General features: G+C 41.3%; 1 protein-coding gene across 4 annotated transcripts in view; it reads right to left on the reverse strand.

Moving 5' to 3' along the window:
* Nucleotides 1-4,645: 4,645 nt before the first annotated feature.
* Nucleotides 4,646-17,426, reverse strand: part of errfi1a (ERBB receptor feedback inhibitor 1a) — a 45,904-nt gene continuing 33,123 nt past the window's right edge. For 2 of the 4 annotated variants that reach the window (XM_074643930.1, XM_074643938.1), the window contains exons 4-6: nt 8,072-8,279; nt 7,801-7,892; nt 4,646-7,559 (exon numbers count right to left, since the gene is read on the reverse strand). In XM_074643930.1, the coding sequence (XP_074500031.1) occupies nt 6,439-7,559; nt 7,801-7,892; nt 8,072-8,223 (1,365 nt within the window). In that variant the 5' untranslated portion in view covers nt 8,224-8,279 and the 3' untranslated portion in view covers nt 4,646-6,438. Of the gene's footprint in view, nt 7,560-7,800; nt 7,893-8,071; nt 8,280-12,349; nt 12,672-17,426 lie in introns of those variants that run through there. The other 2 variants (XM_074643956.1, XM_074643948.1) reach the window with 2 other exon arrangements.

The following is a 17,426-nucleotide window of genomic DNA, read 5'->3' on the forward strand; positions in this document are numbered from 1 at the left end:
TGCCAATTGTGACAATTATCGATAACTCTCAGTAACACATACAATAATTTATAGCATTCAAATACATGGGTTGAACACAATTACTGAAACATCCGTCCAATTTTACGCAATCCAATAAAGAAGCCATGCAAAATACTTCTTTGACCGTGTCAGAGATGTATTGTTGTTGTTTTTAAAGTCAGCATCTAGGGTTCCTGTATTTGTATCCATTAGTGCAAAACATGTTGATTATCCCCCTAAGCCTGAGAGGGTAATGGTTGCTCGTCGACATCCCTCAAAGTCAGTACAATATCCTGTCACTAGATGGCACACACACTCCTTTTGATGATGTTTTGCCTTTGCACTATGTGACTAGAGAGGCACCGACACAGAGGGAGTCTAATACATTTTTATGATTTATAAATCAAGTGAAGTGAAAATGTGTCATCGTTTAATCAACCTCAACAGTGACCATCTCTGTCCTGTTGTAGAATTGGTACTGTGTACTGTCAGTATGTCAGCATCAGGTAATAACAGCTTTATCAGTACTGTAACAGTCCAATCTTACTAGTTGTCATACTGGCATGAGTTTTTTTTTAAGCTGTGCCACTGTACCTCGAAATGCTTGTACACATCCATGCTGCTGGTCCTCAACAGCAATATACAGTTCACAGATCGTCTTTCCACCCTGATGGCTATTTCTGTCCACCTAGTGGCTGACTCAGAAGACACACTTGTGACCAATTTCTTTGTCTGTCTCTTGATGTACTATATTTTCTTTACAAGTATTCTGACCTAAATAAAATTTGACAAGCAGCACCTCAGTCTAAGTTAAATATTTACAACTCAGTCTAACCCTCACAGCAAATGATAGCAAAAGTTACACCGGAAGAAACAGTCAATGCACACAATGGAATTAATTAGCAGATTTTCCAGATTATTTATCTGTGTGTTTTTTTGGAAAGTAGTTACAGAGTTACAGAGATACAAACTCTACTTCTCTTGCCTTTTGAAAATATGATAGATTGCCTATATTAATTTTCTTGCTATATCCAAAAGTATATTTGTATATAACAGATACGAGTGAGCATAACAAGGAATATTCCAAGAATAGCAAATTTAGATTCACTGTTAAGAATATTTTACTAGCCTACACAATTTATGACAAGAATGATATCATTCTCCACATTTTGTCGACATATATATGTCATCTTTCCCACATTTTAACTCCCCAAAGCTTTTTTTTCCCAGCTCAGATTCTCCTTATTTGTTGAGAAATATCCTGTGACACTGTCACAAAAGCCTGATAACATTAACTATCCCTTTCACTCACAATGAAGCACAATACATTGCCCAAAACTGGGCACAAATTTATGAGAAAAGACTTTCTAAAAATAGCACACAGTTGAATGTAGAATAAAATCGCAGATGTTTTACAGATAGATTTGACATGAAATCTGGTGTGAATTGCCTTAAACCTGAAAGATTATGGTGTCTTTCAACCAAATCTAACCGTGTGCAGATGTGATCTCTGCGAGATGTCTCCTGTCTAAAGGAATCATCTGGAGCTGGTCAGGCTTGTGGTAACAGCAGGTTTTATTCCACATCTGCATGTATGACAAAGGACACAGAGTAGAATGGTCATCTCTTGAGGACAAACAGTGCATGCTCTGTCTCGGGATAAATCCTCTGTTGCTTATTAGAAAATCTATAGGCCACTCTCTTGAAATATTACCACACTCTATAAAGCGGTCGACTTTTTTTTCAGAATTTTTTCAGACTTTATTTTTTCCAAGACTTTTTTTTGACATCTTCAGACTTTTTTTTCAGACTTTTTTTCTTCCAACATTTTTTTTTGACATTTTTCAGACTTTTTTTTCAGAATTTTTTCAGACTTTTTTTCTTCCGACATTATTATTTTACATCTTTCAGACTTTTTTCTATGGACATTTTTTTTGACATCTTTCAGACTTTTTTGGTCTGAGAGGACACAGAGTAGACCACTAGTCACCTCTGGCATGCTCTGTCTGAAAAGACAACATCACGTTAATGTTAGCTAGCTAGCGTTTTACTGGCAATAAGACACATAAAAACGAATAGGTAACTTAACAAAAACATGGCGAATTGAATCTAAAACACATAATATCCAACCAAATGAAGCCAGCTCAACTTTTAAATGCTTTTCTAGTTAGTTAATATACTTTGGACGGACATTCACTGAAAACGTAATCACCGTTCTTTTAATACATCCATGGTACCCACCTGTAGCAGTGAATCCTCTGCATCTGATAACCCAGAATCCTTTGCTATTACTACTCAATGCAGGTCCCAGTTTTACACCAGCAGGTGGCGTAGTTGTCCCATTTAACGCGATTTAACCTGAACCTTGTTTCAACTATGGTTAAAGGTTTAAACTAAACAGTAGTGAGACTGGCTGCCCATACTTGCCAACCCTCCCGATTTTCCCAAGAAACTCACGTTTTTCATTGCCCTCTCCCGGTTTCCTCCCAGGGTCCCAATTCTCATCAGTGTAATAATCATTTCTGCATAATTATCCTCTTGAACCAAGTGCCCCCAGCACCAGGGATAGTTGCTCACATCACAACAAACACCAGATAAGGACTTGTTAAACTTGTAGCAACATATTTATCCTGCACACCCACATAACGGGAAGAAGCTAAAAGCTAATGATAACCATTTTTACCAAAACGACAGTTAATTCCAACACCAAGCAACTAAATGAGCACACAGCTAAAACACGGCAACAGTGCATGGGCGCATAGTGGTGCTATTATAGTTATGCTACTTCATGCTAGCATCATTTGTGAGGCTAGAATCATGCTATATGTTATATGTCATTATGACAGCTGAGACTCACATATTCCATGCCATAACCATAAATGATGTATTACTTTTGCTGTTGTGATCAAAAGTGTTTGCACTTGGGGTGTATTTGCAGTCTGACATCCTCCAGCATCAAACAGCCTCCTCAGCCTTCCATGTGAAAACACAGTCTGTGTCTCCATCTGGTGGATGAATTGTGGTACTGCACCCATCCTATTGGCCTTCAATATAGGCCTGAGCTGGTCAAATAGACCAATGGGTTATGTATTTTCTTTGAATGGGAACATGTATAGAGGTCTGATTGATTGATTTTTCAAATCAAGGCCAAAAACAGTATATTTAAATGGTATTGATTTCATTTCATTAGCGCTGTATTCCATCATGCTTACACCTCTGCAGAAATGTTATTATAATACCAAGATTTGCAGTGATATTTTGGGCATGTCATGTTTGAGCAGGGGCCTGAGCCAGAGGCATAGGGTTTAAGAGGTAAACAATACGTTTTATTACTACTTAGCATACCTTTTTGTTTATAGCAGAGTTTGAAGTCATTTTCTGGATTATTTATTTGCCTATCAAATGTTAATTGTATATCTGTAGCCATCTCTGCAGCACTGCAGACATGTGTTAAGAGCCAGTCCCAGAAAACAGACTCTCTTCCACTCAGACAACTGCAGACTAATCAGCAGAGGCTGTATAGCAATTAAGGAGGCAGTAATCATAATTACTGTAATAATTCTTATCATTAAAACAAGTTTGTTCCTGGTGGTAATCCATCAGCAGTGCCAGCCAAGGACCTGTATCTAATTAACTGAGGCCAAAAATATTGTAAAAAATTGGATGTAGTTGAGCCGCTACAACTGGAAGTAAAGTCCAACATACTCAATGCCTGGATTGAATCTAAGTAAGGGTCAAAATCCAACGGCGTATTTAAGTAAAACACTCAGGTTGTGTTGACAAAGTAAAGCTCAGTCAGGAAACAAAAAGGTTTAAGAAGAGAGAATCAGCCACAGAAACAGTTTGGGGCACAAAGTGACTGGATTTCACAGAGAATCGTGTCTAAGTAAGTGACATGTCTGAGTTCTGACAATGCACAACAATGTCTTTAGTGCCACAGCACTGCAATATGCGTTTCACTCAGAAGCTAATCACAAACACGCTCTGTTAATTCATCTGGATCTTTCTTGCCCCCAACAGACGTTCAAAATGAGCTTTGAGTCTTCAGTTGCTATGGTCACCACCCACACTGTCGCCTAGCAGCTGACCTATAAGCGAACCAGGTGAAAGGGTTCGCAGGTGGCCAGGATAGTTAAAACTGACGCCTTTTGTTTGATTAAGACAATAACGGTGAATCAATTGCTATGAAACAAAACCTCAAACACACAGAAAATGGTCACCGTCTCGCTGAGAGGTTACGGTTGATGTAACTGCAGCCGAATCGTAGCTTATTTAGTAATTATTTGACCTCTAATGCTCCGTGTGGCTCACTGTGGTTTTCGGCTCCATGCCCAACCACATGGACGCCAGTCAGGAGTAAAACACTTGCAACATTGTTAAGTGCTTACAAAAAACCTGTGGGCGCGAAGCTGGCTGCCACAGAGCATCTGAGCAGTCATGTAGGAGGAGGCCGTGTTATAACCAGGAAGAGGAAGGCAATACACTGTACACCTGTCAGTCGACCATTGTAAGTCACTCTTCTTTCTCTGGATAGAGGCCAGTTGCAATAAGGCACAGCATGAGGGTGTGTGGGTGATAAAACAGGCCGAACAGCTGAGTTGAGAGTTCAGGGCTTGACAGATTGAAGAAACAGAAAGAAGCAGGCTCATAAATAAGTCATTTTATTTTTGCTTTCTTTTTAAAGACTATATACTTTTTCATAACAACAAAATGGAATTGTTAAATACTGTACACAGCATACTGTACTCTCCCAGTGCATGTCTTCACCACAGCAGAGAAGTCTTAAAAAAACTAGTCTTCATTCAGTTTTATTATTTCTAATAAGACATATGAATACCTTAAGATTAAATAGTATCAGTGTATGATGTAAACATTTTTTTTTAGACATTTAAGTCAAAAGCAACATTGTGTTGGCAAGTTTCTGTGAGCAGGAGGGAGAGAAAAAGTGTAGTTCAAGGAGCGTTTGACCTTAGCAGTTATGTGTTCCCCAAACTGAACACAAAGGGTTACTTCAATACACGTGCTACATTTACTATATCATCCTGACGCCTTCTGAATAATCTACAACAATAAAAATCATATATTTTCTAGGCTGCCAGCAGCCAAGGTCTCTCAGACCACACCCACTGCAATCATGTAAGGCAGGAATGCATGAGCAGAACAGGAAAGTCTGTGTCAGGTAGGTAAACCCTGCACTGTCTTTGTAATGCGTCTGTATTAACAGGTTAGCCTGAGATCTAAGAGCTCTATTTAAGGATATCCGGTTAGAATGGACTTTGTGTTACTCTTACTGTCAGGTCACATATATGGAGCTGGTTTCCTCATCTTTTGTAGATTATAATTTCAGATTTGGCCTTTTATTAATGGGGATTGTGTGAAATATAGGATTAATATCAAAAGGGAGGTAGTACTCGAGGCAAATAATCCAAGCAATGTCTCACAGCTTGACCAAAAATAAGCTCCTCCAACTGTTTGATGGGATTTCAGTAAGAACAGCATACATTCACTTCATGTTCAACAGGCCGGTTTCTGTGCAACAAAACAGACCTGGACACTGAATCACTCTTTAGAGGGCTGTACTCAAAAAGCAGGCCGCTGCAAATAAGCAGAGCACAGTAACAAGTATGCTTCTACCAAGTGTAGAAAGTCGTTTTTTTATAAAGTCTCACCAGAACACGTCCACGCACTATACATACAAACAGACACACTCATCAACAGACACCATATAAGCTGCACTAGACATTCCAATGGAAACATGCGTAGCTACCAGTAATGTACCCACCGCTTAGTACAAAATGTACCATGTGGGAAACATAAATGTACACATACGATATAGCGGCCTGAGTAAGACTTAAACTTCATCGAGGCGGGGAAAATATATCGGTGTTGATATATAATAGCAAACAGAAAAAGAGATTTTGTGTGCTAGCATCCTTCATTTCGTTAAACATTAATTGTATTTAGACTTCATATATTAAGTGGTACACGGTTACATTACTGACCTTTTGTCCCCTTGTGAGATACAAAAAGCAGAGTCAATGCATCTCACAAAACATCCTCGAACCTTCCAGACACAGAAAACACTGAGCGCAGGAGGTTCAAGGCCCGCTTGTACCTTCTGACTGTACCACGTCGTCGGCAAAAACAGCACATTGAATGTCATGAAATAAAAATCATATAAAAAAATAAGCTCTACATAATGTGGAATTTTTGCCCACAATCTATAGTCAGAGATACGGTTTTTAGAGTCCAACATTACCAGTAACTGAATACAGTGCGCACATACCCTGTGTGTTCAGAATACATAGGGGGGTTAAAAAACAAAACAAAGTAAAAGCAGCAGTTTGACGGTTGTTAGCGTCCAGTTTCACCATTTTTTGTTTCAAGTGGTTTTTGCTCATGTACAGTAGAGTCCTCTGCTACTTCCACTAAAACTTTTCAAACTAAATCCACCTGTGCTTTCCTCCTGGTGTGACAGTCCCACTCTGAGTCTGATGCATCTGTATTGCGAGATGCGGGGCTTTCCATGACTCGGAGAAATCTCTCTACGTAAGGGGAGTCCACGAAAGCGGGCCGCTGAGGCAGGAGATAGTAATGTGTGGCGCTGGCCTTCTCGCCGTTCTCCATGACGGGGAGGATGCAGGGGGAACCTTCACTGTTCTGTCTCTGTAAACCCCGACAGCTTACGTACTTAGGATTTGGTGCAAAGCTTTGGGTTGTGGGCATCACTCCGTTTATGTATGTTGGGAGACTCTTGGGGCTGGGGGTGCGGGAGCCGCCTCTGGACAAAGGTTCCCTTGGGGGCACCTTGGGTGGTTTGTCGTCATCGCTGTAAGCCCCGGACGAGACCTCTGCTGACCAGCGGCGGTAGTCTCCTGTCTTGATTGTTCGTGGAGGGATAGGGGGCGGCACCTCGTGCTTACCCATACTTTGGGTGTGGCGTTTGTGGCACGTAAGGCGCAGCAACGCGGGCTTGTTAAAGGATCCAGCTGGGCCGGAGTGCGAGCGTCGCAGCCTCCTCTGAGCTTTGTCCTGCTGTCTTTGACAGACCACCGGCTCAGGTGGTTCCTGTCGCTGCTGCTCGTGATGTTCCCGCACTTCCTGTGTGTGAGGATGTGCCTGATGCTGCTGTTGTTGGGGCTGCCTCGGGCTTTGCGGTCCTAATGGGCCGTCATAGTAAGCGTAGTTAATCTGCCCGCAGTCCCTGAAGCTCCTTCGACTGGGGACGCCGTATCGAAAAGGAGACGATTTGGGACAGGGATCAGACACCAGGCAGCGGCTGTCGTCCGAACTCGTGAAAAATTCTACCTCATTGTCTATAGCCTGCTCGGGAGAGATGTCTGTTTGTGGAGGGATGGGGGGCAGAGGCTTGGAGCACCTGCCTGGCGTCTGTGGTGGACTGCTGCACTCGTACACAGAGAGCCTCTGGAAGGAGGGCACCACCTGGTCGTCATCGGCGGGACTCGGGGTGGATGGTTCAGCGCTGCAGGACAGGGAGAGATGGGAGGGCCGGGACTTCTTTGGAGGTAATCTCTGTGAGCTGGGAATGTGTTTATGTCCTGTCAAGAAAAAATAACCATCACATTAATGGCACGGTATTAAATTATTAAGACTGGTTAACGACAATCACAATTTACTACTTCAACTTCATCGCATCCTGTAAAAAAAGAACTACTAGCTTTCTCTTTATTTCTGGAAAACCGCTTACTATATCCAGAATGTATGTAGCAGATGATTCAAAGAAACAACATCCAAAACAGCAAAGACGTGCACTGTGCAGATGACAGATCATGCACTTACTTTCATAGCTTAGAGACGGTGCAGGTGACCCTTTATGCTGAGCACGAGCGCTGTGATCTGAGTGTGCAGTGTCCATACTGAAGTAGAAGCTGCTAAAACAAGAAGAAGATTAGATTAGTACCAGTTTAAATAAACCACATAACATTTCATCAATAAATCTCAGACTGACCTGAACCATAAAAGTGCAGCATTTCATGCAGATTTGATAAACCATCCCTTTCTCATAAATCTTCCCCTAACGGACTTCTAGTCGTGGCACGTCAACACTCACTTGTCCAGCTCATGGCGGTAGCTCCAGGAGGGTTTGGATCCAGCCATGCTGTGACAGTAGCTGCCCCTCAGGAAGGGGTTTTCTATGGGAAAAGAGATCTCCTGGGCAGTCAGGCCCACTGTGGACATGCTCCAGGCACACTCGGGTCGCATCAAAAAGTCAGGAAACACTCAGATCGCCCGGCTGGCTGCCCCCGCTTCTGGTGTACCTGTAACACAGCCAAGACACAAACCATGAATGACGGTGAAAGGGACGCTGAGAGCAAAAGCAGATGAAGAGAAACAGAACATGTGGTAGCACATTGAGAAATGCTCTCTGAAAGCAGAGGCCACATCCTCTACTGGAGCCAAGAAAGAGAGAAAGTCCTGGTATTAGAATAGAAATGACACAAATCTGCTGCCCACCAAACCAAATATTTAGTTATAGCCTTGTGATTCTGTTCCCTCTAAGAGGACAACAATCCTCTATGACAGAGGAAGGACAAAAGCTCAGTTTGACAAGATTTTAGGACACGTATGTCCCGATAGAGCACTCTGTCATTCATAATGTTCTGGTCAGAGTATTTTAAAAAGAAAGTAGAAAAGCAGTAGATCGACCAAAATAATGAACAAAGATCGCAATCTAAAAGTGTCGCTATAATGTGCAGATTAGTGTTTTCTATATCATATCTATTCATGGATAATGAATATTTGAAACAGCTTCAATACTCATTTTCTGCAGTATCGATACATAGGTACCACCTGCGCTTTCTGCTCTCTCCGACAGCGAGTTGACACAAATCTAAAATTGTATGCCCTCGAGGTCAATTTTCCCCCTCGGTATAGTATTGAATATCCATATTTTTTAAGACATTGTCGAGGTTAGAAATTCCAGTATTGTGACACTAGCGCATGTGTTTGTTTGTTAGTTCTTCTAGTCTACTTTATTTAACACCAGGCCTGAAGTAGATGGAAGTTAGAAAGTTTAGTTATATAAAGAGGAAGCAGTGAGAATAATTGGTGCTACCTAAAATGTTGAAATTGAAAACAAATAAAAAATTTATTTTTCACCAGCTCACTGAATGATCTTTATATTTCAACTATAGCCAGAGAACCTATATAAGCCTTAAATGCAACATAGCAATCTTGGGTGTGAACTCATTAAGCAAGACTTCTATTCCTACAGACCTGCAGTGCCTCCACTCTTCATAAGTTTACGGTTTATTTTAAACTCGACTGTGCTGCAATCTGGCTTGTCCTGAACAGCAGAGGAAGGGGCTCCTCCAGTTACCGGAGATATTACCTGATGTTGCAAGAACTCCTCAAGCCAACTGACCTGAATGTTCGTGTCATGTCAAGTATGCGTCAGGGCTGAGTAAACAATGCGTACAATATTCAGAGGGGAGGAAACCCGGCGGCGTATTGATATTTCTGGGGGGTCAGCGATACGCTGGAAGTAAAATCTGATCTGACACTGGATGAACCTGTTCAGTATGTCACAATCTCTGGAGACGTGAGTTTAGAAAGTGTTATATTAAAGTATGCAGAGCCTTTTATGTTTCCATGGGTAACTCTAGGTGTCTTTGTTGTACACCATGTCTGAGCCTTGCATTGTTGCAGCAAATCTATCAGAAGTCCTATTTGTCAGAATGCAGCAAAACAGGTGCATCCATCCATCGGCCTGGTGGTCATCTCTTCTGGAGACCACAAGACGAGGTGCGTGCACACCCAGAGAGACACGCTGTCCTCCTTATAATGTTGGAGTGATGACTGAGAGGGAACACGGCCTCCTCGCTCCTGGTCTCCTATGAGCCATATTTATGTGCTGCCCTGACAGCTGGTGAGAAACAAAGCTCTAAAACAACAGGAAGCACTGGGGGCATAGGCGTGAGCCAAACTGCCCAACAAGGCATGCAATCCCCTCGCCCGGGGGCCGTCGATTCGGTTCGGCGGGGATGGGGAAGCAACATGATCCTCGATAATGAACCCCGAGGGGCTTGTGCTTCCTCTTGCAACAGGTGCAAAGACAGTTCATCCTTGGCAGTTAACCATGGGGGGCATTTACAGGCAACAGGATTAAAACAAATGATGTGTCATGCAGAGCATTAAAACCTCTTAAGAGGGGGAATTTACTTTTAAGTCACTTAATTCAGATCATTTGGACCAGAGAATGGGAGTCTTTATATGGTCAATACAGTAGGTGGACAGGCTCAGTGTGACTGTGGAGATATTATAAAACAAATTCTCAGGTTCATTCTTACTCAACCCGTCAATCTCTAGATCTTCATCCTCCCAAATACCTCACTAGTAGAGGTACATTTTTGACAAGACTTAGGGGAACCAAATTAGTAGCTTTTCACATCTATCAAAAAACTGTTCATCTTTCAAATGTTTCAAAAGTCGCTTAAAGGGTCATGTAATTTAATTGCTGTCTTGTAATTGCTTTTCCCCATGCTGTCCATGTATCTGTTTTTATGTTTTTTATTTTTTCCCCACTCACAATGTTGTTTGGTTATGATTTCCCAGAAGTCTCTATAGATATTTAAATCAATATCCTCCTCACAAACACTAACCATACACTTCCACGTAACACACAAACACACACACACACACACACACGCACACACACACACACTTGTCTTTTTATATAGTCATATTATTTCTTTATATCAATCCTGTCTTTATAGGTGGAGGCTTCAGATAAGCCCAGTGGGTTTTTTGCCTCTTCCTGCACTGTATGTTATTCATTTTTGTTATGTTGTATAGTCTTAAAGGTCCCATATCATGCTCATTTTCAGGTTCATACTTGTATTTTGTGTTTCTAATAGAACATGTTTACATGTTGTAATGTTAAAAAAAAACTTTATTTTCTTTATACTGTCTGCCTGAATATACCTGTATTTACCCTCTGTCTCAAACGCTCCGTTTTTAGCGCAATTTGACAGAATTGCAACAGAATTGCGTTGCTAGGCAACAGCTTGGGTCCATGTGTACTTCCTGTCAGCTGATGTCATTCACATACACTGCAACAGGAAATAAACTGGGACACATTTAGAATGTTTACGTTTAAAATTGTCTCAAGGGTCTAAATATTGTATATTCGTGACATCACGAATGGCTCAGAAATCCTGACAGCTTGTTTCAAATGCAGTTTCTGAATACGGGCTGTGTGTATTTCCCTGTGGATTGAGTGTTTCAATACTTCCACAGTATTTTAATAAGACTTAAGCCTGCTTTATAATAAATAAAAAAAAATTGAAATCTCACTTTTTTATAATATGGGGCCTTTAAATTGTGCAAAACAAATAAACAAATAGACAAATATAACACAGAGGAGGCCTGCTTGGTAAGAGGAAGAGGTCTGCTGGGGTTAGCAGTGATGTAAGACATCAGCAGATAGCTTGCCAGTGATTCAGGAGTGTAGTAGTCACTCAGACCTGAAGAGAAGGAGTTCACACCCCGCTCATGACACCCCTGCAGCGGTTTCCGAGCAACCATACCCGCTCTACCTGTGCGGCAAGCAAACAGCGCGCACACCCCCTCACCTTACCGGATTGAGATAATAATGGTTAAAAGCCCTGTAGCAAGCAGGTGACTCACACCACAACACACACTAGTCATCTATCTGGCAACTGGGCCAGGTAGTGATGATACATAATGGATTATTTCCCCTTCAGTTTAAAAGAGCAATATATATCTATATATCTATATCTATGTCTATAGATATAGATATATCTATAGATATATCTATATATATAGATACAAATAGATGGATTCAATAAAAGAATCAAAGCAGGTTTGCAATCCACCAAAAAAGTTGTGTTAAGGGATCCAATATTGTTTTATCTATCATACAAGATAGACATATAGTAAAATTGTTCACAATTTATTTTTGAACTTTTTTAAATCCTCATATAGTGTTGGCTAAAAAGACAAATCTGAATGGCTTTAAAATAAAAATATTATAATTAAAAACAATACACACAGTTTGCAATCCACCAAAAAGTCATTTAAGGGATCCAATATTGTTTTATCTATCATATACAAGATAGACCTATAGAAAAAGTGTTCACAATTTTCTTTTTAACTTTTTAGATCCTCATAATGTCAGCTTGAAGACAAATCTGAATGGCTTTAAAATAAAAAACAAAACAAAATATAATATAATAAAATACACACACAAATAGGCTTAATCACAGTGTTGCATCAATCAGTGGTGTCTGTCGTGCTGGCACCAGCATACAAAACAATAGACAAGAGACACAGCAGCTCAGCACACATTTCATATATCACAACTCACCTAAATAACAGATCTCCTCCGCTGACTCCCTCCTATAGACTCCTCCTTGGTGAAGTATATATATATATAAATATATATATATAGCTCCTAGGTTTCTTAGAGTCTGTTAATCTTGTGATTGCATCAGAGGAACAGGACGCCAGTGAATTGGTGGCGCTCCGGCTAAACTGTGACACTTTTTAGATAAGTCCTGTATTGTAGTGAGCAATGTCTTATAAGCTCCACCACACAGAGAGACGCGCTGGATCCGCCTCCAACACTTGCTCTTAAAGGCGCAGGACGCGTCTTTACACCCTCTGCAGCAGCGTACGTGCAGCAGCAGCAGCAGCAGGACAGGCTGGCTGGGTGCATCATGGGAATTACCCCTTGAAGATATACAACACAGGTCTAATTCAAGTGTTAAACTGGTAAAGTAGAAAGAATATTTTTGGCATCATTGGGTGAAAGAGTCCATAATAACCTTTCAGTATATTGTAATTCAAGTGTTCTGACAGAAAACTAGACTTCTGCACCTCCTCATGGCTCTGTTTTCAGGCTTTTAAAAAACTTTGGCCAATCACAGGTCATCTCAGAGAGAGAGCGTTCCTATTGGCTGTTCATTCAAAACAGGTAGTGCTTGGTATTTCCTCAACAGGTCTCAACCATGGCTGCACATTTTCCCATTTTACAGCTAAACAGTACACTACAAGATGTTTCTGAAAACATTTGAGGTGAGAAATAGGCATTACAGTAACAGAATATTGATTCATATAGAGAAAAAACTAGACTTCTACACCTCCTCATGGCTCTGTTATCAGGCCTTAAAAAAATCTAATCACAGGTCATTTCAGAGCGTTCCTATTGGCTGTTCATTCAACGGAGGCAGCTGTCAATCACTCTCAAACTCCGATCAAACGATCAAACAAGGCAGCGCTGATCAAATATGAATCAATATTCTGTTACTGTAATGCCTATTTCTCTCCTCACGTTTTCAGAAACATCTTGTAGTGTACCGTTTAGCTGTAAAATGAGAACGTTTACTCCGGCTGGTGGGCGGTGCTTGGTATTTCCTCAACTGAACTCAACATGGCTGCCGGGTCACAAACGTTCTCATTTTACAGCTAAACTGTGCACTACAAGATGTTTCTGAAAACATTTGAGGCGAGATTATAGGCATTACAGTAACATAATATTGATTCATATTTGATCGGAGTTTGTGAGTGATTGACAGCTGCTCAGAGACGGCAGACTCCAGCTCGGCTCTGATTGGTTGTTTTCCTCCGTTCTGTGAAATCCTGCAAATGCCGTTAGGAGCACCAGAGGACACAGAGTCACATGATTTTTACCTGTCTCATGCACTATACTGTCAGGATATAGTGAACGTTTTATAAAAACAACTTTTTTTTAATCATATTTGCTCCATTTCTACCCACTGCTGCTTTAAGTTAACTTGATGTGATCAAGGTTTAACGTTAGAGGACGGAGCAGGTGTGAACACAAGGATGCGGTCAGCTGATAAACTGTTGCAGTGGGATGGATGTGGCCGTGCAGGATAAAGGATACTAATAATTAAACTGTTAATAGGCTACATTATAATACAACTCATTGGGGATTGGTTGATGCATAATTATGTCCTGTTCTTTTGCAGCAAAGTAGTAATTAGAAGGTGACACCCCATCCGGTGAGCTCAGCCTTTCATAACTTTCCATTTTATGACCTATATTATACTTCAAATCAGTCTCCTGTGTGGTTTTATCAGCAAGTCGCATACCTGCTGCAGTCCAAAGTGAACTGCACAGATGTGCAGGGAGACGGAGGCAGTAATGGGGATGGCTCCGGGGTAGATAACACAGACAACAGGCAAAGAAACACAGCCAGAAACACTCTTATCTGCACAGCTGGTAGCTGAATGGAGCCCAGATTGTTTAGCTGCTTGCATATCAGATCAGATTCTTTTAGCTGGAACTGTTCTCTGTTTACCTGACATAATGTTCACTTAAACCCAGTGTAGTTAGACAACCCAGGCTACAGGGTCGATATAAAGTCTTTTGTTTCAGTTTTGTGAAAATCTAAAATGTGACACTATTTCCAGTCACTTAGCCTACTTAGATCTTAAGTGGTGTTGTATTAACTATGTCATCTAACCTAACCGGGCTATACAAACCCAACACTGACATGCACGCTAACCAAACACAGAGATACAATGGCTACAAACAACTCGTGTGTTGAATCAATAGTGGCAGAAAGCAGAGGTGTGTGCGGAGAGAGAACAGAGTGTTCTTGTGCCCAAGTTCGTAAATCCTTTAGAGCCTGGTGCACGGAGGGGGCCCCCCCAAACCCAAAAGGCTTATCATGACATATTTGGCCCCTTCATGGACCAGGCTATCGCTAATCCCCCTTTATAATTTCAGGCACATTTTTGGGATTCCCTGGGCCAGTTGTGACCAGCAGAGGAAGGGGTTTTGCTAGGTCAGATTTCTGACATGAGCATCAAAGTTTGGATTATAAATGATTTACAGGTTTGATGTGATGGATGGTGCAGGGAATACTCACATAATGATAATGGTACATTTTCAAAAGTGAGAGAAATGAAATGTAATCGTTCAGTAAAGCATGTGTTTATGTTTATTGCTGCTTCATCTCTGAATCGGTTGGGAAAACTCTTTCCATGTTTTTACCAGACAGACACACTCAGTGACTTCAGTTCAAACTGTCTCTCCTCCCACTTCAGCCCTCCCTCCCTCCCTCCCTTCCCTGCTTGTGAGCTACATCGTGATGTCATCACTCACAGGAAGTTCCTTATAAAGTGAGTCAGCGAGGGGGAAAAAATAAAAAAGTTAGTCAGGGAGGGAGATGAGCACCCACAAGCCAGAGGCAAGCTCTGATGAGAGTTTGAGAGAAGAAATTATGTCAATCCTTCTCAGAAAAAATTACTCTGCCTTTTTACTCCATGACTCACGCTGAGATTTATCCGCCACATCCAGCATCCTCCCACCCCCGAATAAAGTGACACCTTCGGCTCCTTTTCCTTTCAGTTGCACTTGGAGCAGAAAGGAATTTCCCTTCGTGGCTCACACTCCAACACAATGGTATACTCATGGAGTGACGCTTCAGTCCCCCGGCTTATTATTATGAATCCCTCACCAACAGGAAGGGTGGAGTTTAGCTGGAAATGAAAAAAAAAAACCTGTATCATCACTGTAAATGATTTATTCACTATGGAGGTCACAGCATTGATTGCTCCTGCCTGCTGAGGTAATTAAATTACGTGCATATTTAGCCTGTGTCCAAAGTTCACACTGATCACCAGCAGAAGGTTCGGTGTTGTAGTAAAAGATGACGTCAAGCCTGGGATTTCAGTGAATAAGTGTTAAACTTGTGTTTGCTTTTGCTGTTTTCTTTCAACAAAAGACTGGTTTAGACCAAGGTCTGCTGGCTATCCCTCCGTAAAACTGCAAGGTTATTGTGAGCATTGTGTGGCCTGCAAAGTCTGCAACTTCCTCCCTTTAAACACAAGAACTGTGGCCGCTGTTGACACCTTTAAAAAGCAGTTTAAAGAGTCAGTTCACCCTCATTACAAAAAAAATATTTAGAAAAATATAATCTGCATACATCTTATTATATTGCAACCCGCTCTCACAGGAAGTCGTTTAAAGAGCACGACATTACAGACATTCCTCGTGTCATGAGGACGCATTTTACGCTTTTTGCGTGTCATTTGTACGCCACGCAACAAAACTACGGTAACGTCCGCAATTAGGTTTAGGGAACAAAACCACTTAGTTAGGTTTAGGCAACAAAACCACTTAGTTAGGTTTAGGCAACAAAACCACTTAGTTAGGTTTAGGAAAATCGTCATAATTGGGTTTAAAAAATAAGTACTTAAACTAAGTAATATACATACATAACCTTTATTTAACTAGGAAGTCACATTGAGATTAAAAGCTCATACAGCGCATCAACAGGGCAACATGTTGGTCATGTGTTTGTTATTTAATTGAAGCAACTGCAGCTTGCAGTGACCACTTCCTTTATTCTATGTTTAAAATCATTTAAAGAGATAAGGGTCTCAAGTTTAAGCTTGGCCTGCAGATGTTTTCAGGACCAGGACCGTAGTGGTTCAGGCTTGTTTTGCCAGTTTCTGTACTGATAGAAGGCACTTTAAATTGAAGCATTTTGTATATTTCTAACCTTCAAAACTTTTAGGTAAGGAATCACATTTACATCCATTATTTTTGGATTGTGGGAGAAATTATATCTCAAAACCACGACAAATAAAGATAAAACTATGTGCACAGCTAGGAAAGTAAGAAAAATATGGATTTTTGTAATTGGAATGAACTGATTTGTCCTTGCCTTTTTTTATGTTGTTGTTAATTGTAAAATAATTTGTGACTCCAGAAAGTTGCTTATTAACTAACAGTGTCAATCAATCCCTAATTACCTCAGAGAAATGCAACAGTAGCCCACAGAAAAAACCCACTTTCCGTTTCACACTGCAGATGAGCTGCGCGTCCAGCCGGTGCAGCTGTGAGCGCCACAGCCGAGGCTCAGGCTGACACATCGCCGTGTATTACTGCTGGATCGTGGTTTCGTCTGGCAGACCCACACACACTTGGCTCCCGCCGTGGAAACAAAACACAAGTCCCCAGGCAACGGGCTGTCCTCTCTCACTACAATGTAAATACGACCATATTAAAGCACTTCTACTTGTTAACCATACCAAACTCCTGAGAATCCTCCGGCTGCTTCACTTATTAATCACTTCCTGTATTGCTACAAAGACTTCTGGGAAAATGGAGGGACTTTAGAGTAAATTGCCTCACACGCAGGTATTTTCTATTTTGGAGCGAAATATAATCAAAAGCAGCAATAACGAGTCATCATTGCATCACTCCTCTACATTGTTTTGTTGAGTGGTTCAAGTGCCGCCACAGCCTGCTGTTAGTAATGGGTGGAGCGAGCCACACCGCCTCCTTGATGATGACAGGGTGTGTTTAGTCTCCATGACCCGAGGATCACATTAGACATAGACCGGGGGAGTTATTGGCGAGCTCATCCTATGACTGAGACTGAATCAAAGTCATGTTAGTGATTA

The sequence above is a fragment of the Sebastes fasciatus genome, chromosome 1 (genome assembly GCF_043250625.1).
Source record: "Sebastes fasciatus isolate fSebFas1 chromosome 1, fSebFas1.pri, whole genome shotgun sequence".
Taxonomy (NCBI): Eukaryota; Metazoa; Chordata; class Actinopteri; order Perciformes; family Sebastidae; genus Sebastes; species Sebastes fasciatus.